We start from the raw sequence: 5,219 nt of genomic DNA on the forward strand, positions 1-5,219 counted from the left end.
CCTCCTTATCTCCTGCTCCCACCCTTCACCTGGGGTATGAAAAGCACAGTCAACCCCCAGCTTTCCCCAGGAGCCCTCCTTGCAAGGCCATGAAGATGAGCCGGCTCTGCCTCTCAGTAGCCCTTCTGGTCCTCCTGGGCACCCTGGCGGCCAGCACTCCAGGGTGTGACACCAGCAACCAGGCCAAAGGTAAGTCTTGGCTCACCTCTCCTCTAAAAGTTGGGGTGGGGAGGAAGGGAGTCCATAGAAGGCACAGGAGAGTAGGGGTGGGGTGAGTGTTGTCAACCCTCTCTGGATTTCTTCTTATAAATTGGGCAGTTTTCATTCTAGGGACATTTTTTGACTCTCAATAAATATCATTGCGTGTTAAGTTTTGGGGGAAAAAAGCATTCCACCTGACTCTACCAGATCAGGGACCTCATCTCTGAGACTCTCTATTCCTGGTCACTGCCTTGCCCGTGCACCTCACATAGCATCATACAAAATCCATATTTGATCCTCGTCTCGATTCATGCCCCAGGCCTCCTGAAACGCTAGGAATTCACTGTATTTTTGTAAGTCATGAGATGAGTGAAGGATGGGACCTTAGATAGTGTCTGGACGGGACTGGATTCTAGAACGTGCTGTCAGGTGATTAAAGGGTTAGAACCATCAACCCTGTCCCTCTGGGGAGAGGAGAAGTACTGTGTTCAGTCAACAATGGCCAATGATTCTATCAAATTACCTACCTCCAATCCTTAATCAAAACTCATACACACTGGGTTCAGAGAGCCTCGGGGGAGGTGCAAACATCAAGGGATTGTGAAGGGGGAAAGTCTTAAGAGGGTCTGGAGGATCAGCACCCCCAAGTCCCCATTTGACCGATATTTCTTCTCCATTTGTCTGTCCCTGCATTTTATGCTTTATAACAACTGAGGACAGTAAGTAAAGGGTTTTTTAGAGTTCCATGAATGACTCTAATAAGTTATTGAACATGAGAGATGGGTCATGGAACCTCTGAATTTAGAGCCAATTGATCACACGTGTAAGTGACCGCAGAAATTGTTATCAACCCTTGAAGTGTGAGTGAAACTCAGGGAGCCAAACCCCACCCTGGGACCCCATGGGGTCGCAAAGAGTCAGACATGACTGAATGACTTCTCTCACTCACTCACCTGATTCTACCAGGAATTCTGATAATGCAGAGAACTGGTAAGGAGTTCTGACTGTTCTGCTTGATTAAATGGGTTGTAACAGGATAGTGTCTTGTCCTGATCCTAGCATTCATATGGTGTGTGTTCTGGGGCAAGTCATCTGCAGTTTCTTCACCTGAACAGGGGGACCAGGTTACATGAGTTTCTTAAAAGATTACCAGTCATGAGTATGAAGAGTTTACACTTTCCTGATCAATGACGTCCATTTCCCATCAAAATATTTTAGTCCAAAAGACTCATCTATCTAATGTAGATCATTTTCTCACCACCCCTCTAAAAAATGTATCTTTCAGATATGATCATTTCTCTATTATGAAATTAATCAGAGAGTTGAGTGACAGCTGAGTGTCTTCCCTCCAAAGGCAACTGCAGGAAGAGCAAGAAATGCAATACTTTTCTATGAGTTTGCTCGTGGGGCCAAGACTGCTTTTTCCAGGCTGGTACAATATTAATCAAAACTCAAAGATATTCTTCTTTCCTCCTGGCCAGACTATTATTTTATTTTCCTATCAAGATATAGAAAGTTAGAAGTAGACTCATAATTATATAGGCAGGCCTCATCATCAAATAGACTAACAAGAATTTTATTATATCTGCCTTTTCAATGACTGTGCACTTGGCATGAGGATGAAATGGGAGATTTATTCCCTTGATAAATATTCATGAAATACTTATGCTTTTTGTCCCTAAAAAGCATATTTCTTGATATAGGAAAACAGCTGTAAACAAAAGGTAGTAAAATAATATGCCTTCTAAGAGGGATACAGACAATAAAGATGGGGGGAATTCCTATACCAGGTCATGATGAGTGTCATGAGGAAGGTGAGTTATGGGGATTCAGGATGCTGTAGAGGATCAGGGAAACCCTCTGTGATGAGGAGACATTAAGCAGAAGCTGCCAAAAAGGAGCCTGGTGTGTTTGAGCAGCAGCCAGGACCAGGGTGGCTGGAGCTGAGTGGGTGAGGGGAGGGGAGTGGAAGGGGATGAAGCAGAGAGGCCATGGGGGCAGGTCATGAGGAACCTTCTAGGACTTTATAAGGATAAAAATTTGACTCTGAGAGAGCTGGGAAACCACTGAGGGACTGGTCGTTGGAACAATGAGATAGGACTGGAGTTTTAACAGGGTCCTTGCGACTGCAGTGTGGAGCGTGGCCTCTAGGGGGCGAAAAGCAGGGACAGGGGGCCCCTGGGCAGGCGGCTGCAGGGGTCCAGTGAGCTATGATGGAGAATATATACCTGTGTTGTTCCCTGGGTTGATTCCAGTTCTCTTGAATAACCTGAATGACTTGCTATATTAAGATATCTGGGGAGGCTTCATCACAAATCATGATTCATTAAATCTTTAGTCATTTGTGATTGATTCAACCTCCAATCCCTCTCCCCTTCCTGAGATGTGGATACAATGAAAGAAGTAGGAATGAAAATTCCCACACCCAACTCAGGCAGTTGTTTCACCTGACAACTTATCCCCATTCTTGGCTTTGCTTGAGGCTTTACAAAACTCATCTCCCTCACATGATAAAGGACTCCCCTTTGCTCTCATCTCTTAGGAAATTCCAATGTTTTAGGAGCTCTGTGCCAGGAATGGGATGCAGACCAAGTTAATATTTCTTTTATAAGTCACAGTATCAATATTTCCTCAATATTCTATTATTCCAGTCTCCATGAGGTAACCAAAGTAAACACCGGTGTGTTTTCTACCATGCCTTTCTCCATTTATGGCATGATTTCCTTACACTTTTGTAATAGTGACGGGTCACGCAGGCCTATCAACCATTGGCTGGCATCCAGGTGGGCACCTTCATCAAGGGATAACTGTAAATGAGCAACCCTTGGTGGTCCAGTTCAGCCATTGCCACTGTCGTTGCCACAGTGGGCTCTTCGCCCTCCCGTTCTTTTGTATAAAAGGAACAGGAATTTATACTGTGGGAAGATGGTTTTCTTGAGACAGTAGCATGCTATCATCTCCGTGGGCCCAATTTCCAATTAAAAATGTTATTCCTAGTTCCAGCAACTCTTCTCCGGATTATTGGCTGGCCCTGAGGTGAGCAGAATGAGACTGGGCTCAGTGATGCTTTCTTAACGGTGGAAGTTTCAACCACACACATATATAGAAAGCATAGTATTAAAAAAGCCGTGGATCCATTGTCCAGCTCCAGTAATTTCTATACATGGAGAGTATTTTTATATGTGTCCCTCTTTTGTGTTACTTTTGAAACTCATCAGTAGCATCATGCTAATTAATGCATAAACATTCATCAATGGCATGTAATTATTTATAATATTGCCCTGTCATTGTCACACCTAACAACATTAATAATAATGTCCTGGAAAGCAGGGTGTCAAAAGGCCTTTTCACGTTTCACACTTCTGCCCACCCCCCATCACTCTCTATCACAAACTGGTGGTTTTCGTTGTTCATCTTGTAGACTGAGCTGTGATGACCTTCCCTCTTTAACCGAGATCCTCCCATCCCTGCAGCCCAGCAGCCTGACTTCTGCCTAGAGCCTCCATATACGGGTCCCTGCAAGGCCAGAATGATCAGATACTTCTACAACGCCAAGGCTGGGCTCTGCCAGCCCTTTGTATATGGCGGCTGCAGAGCTAAAAGAAACAATTTCAAGAGCGCAGAGGACTGCATGAGGACCTGTGGTGGTGCTATTGGGCCCCGGGGTAAGACAGGGGGCAGGGCAGAGGGAGAGGGGAAGGGCTAGGGAAAGTGGTGGCGCTCAGAAGGCCACACACCTTTCCAAAAAAGTGATTTTTTTCCCTTGTTGCCTCCCAAGAGAAGTTGCAGAAGTATCCGTGGATTGAGCATGTCCTCCATGGACCAGCTTGGTGAAAGGCCACCCCCTAGAAGCCCTGTCATCATAATCTGAGCCTACTCACATGCTCCCATTTTTCAGATGGGAACACTGAGTCAGTCACTCTGCAGAGCAAGTCTGGAGTGCTCCTCAGTGCCCCACCTCAGCCTGGAAAACTCCCTTGTTTATTGTTGGTTATCCTGGTCCTGGGAGGACTGTGGTTGCACATTTCTGGGATGGTCTAGGACCTGTCAGGGTGGACAGTGTCCAGGTCTGGGCCTTCAGAGATGTCATTCAGCAAGTTCCTTTCTTTTTACAGAGAACCTGTGAACTGTGCTCCCCTGAGATGCTGAAGTATGAGGAGGACCCACCCAAGGCTGGCCTCTATCTGCTTCTGAAAAATTTCAGCCTCCTTTTATTTCTTCTCAACCCTCCCCTCCTCAGCAGAAATCTGTCTCTTTCCTTCCTCCACAGGTCCACTTACTTTAGCCCTATCTCATCCAGTTTGCTCTAAGCACCATGAAAGCAAATCTTCCCTTTGTCCCTCACACTTCCCACAATTTCTGGCACAAAGGAGAAGGTCCAGAAATATTGGAGGAAGGAAGGAATGAATGAATGCAGGAGCAAAGTTCCCCATGACTGGAGCATCTGTAGAGTCTGAGATTTAAATCTGGATTCTTGTCCTAATCTTCCTCCTCACGGCATCCTTACCTTCATCCTCCACCCCACCATCACTGCTCTCCCTCTACTGGCGAAAGTAGAATTTCCATCATCGAGTTTTCAGCTCAGTGGTGGGAGAGGTCTTTTCATGATGAAGCCTCCTCCTCACATTGATTTGAAGGTCTGTGGCTTCAAAGAGTCTGGCCTTATCTTTAAATAAATTCATATTTTAATTAAACTAACTGGAGTGGATTGTGTTGTTTGCAGCTAAGAACTAACCCATAGGAAACGGTGGTCTTTCTCATTTTATGCAGATGGGTGGGCAGCTCTCCATCACCTCTCCTCAGACTCAGCCCTACCAAGTAGAAGGAGCCAACCCCTTACACTGACATCTACCTCTTATGGCCGTGCCAGTGTACATGAAAAACTGGATGAGAGACACCTCAACAAGAAAACTTTTGTCCTTCACTTCTTGGGCCAGGTCAAACTTTGGGGTGTGTTATTTCCCTGAATTCTCAGGAGAAAAGAAAGAGCATGAGGCTCAGTTGTCAAGTTGTCCTTA

The 5,219-nt window shown here is 45.6% G+C and overlaps 1 protein-coding gene across 1 annotated transcript; it reads left to right on the forward strand.

Annotated features, from left to right (window-relative positions):
* Nucleotides 1–4,895, forward strand: LOC109567489 (pancreatic trypsin inhibitor). Its single transcript, XM_019972472.2, has 3 exons — nt 1–189; nt 3,675–3,866; nt 4,317–4,895. Exons 1-3 carry the CDS (start codon nt 90–92, stop codon nt 4,325–4,327), a joined length of 303 nt encoding a protein of 100 aa, XP_019828031.2. The 5' UTR covers nt 1–89; the 3' UTR covers nt 4,328–4,895.
* The last annotated feature ends 324 nt before the right edge of the window (nt 4,896–5,219 follow it).

The sequence above is a fragment of the Bos indicus genome, chromosome 13, assembly GCF_029378745.1.
Source record: "Bos indicus isolate NIAB-ARS_2022 breed Sahiwal x Tharparkar chromosome 13, NIAB-ARS_B.indTharparkar_mat_pri_1.0, whole genome shotgun sequence".
NCBI classification, from domain to species: domain Eukaryota; kingdom Metazoa; phylum Chordata; class Mammalia; order Artiodactyla; family Bovidae; genus Bos; species Bos indicus.

What these genes read in the sequence shown, in the direction of transcription:
- LOC109567489 (XM_019972472.2), top strand. Translation starts at nt 90, where the DNA reads ATGAAGATGAGCCGGCTCTGCCTCTCAGTAGCCCTTCTGGTCCTCCTG. An exon ending in CACCAGCAACCAGGCCAAAG is followed by an intron (nt 190 to 3,674) that starts GTAAGTCTTGGC and finishes CCATCCCTGCAG; the next exon opens with CCCAGCAGCCTGACTTCTGC.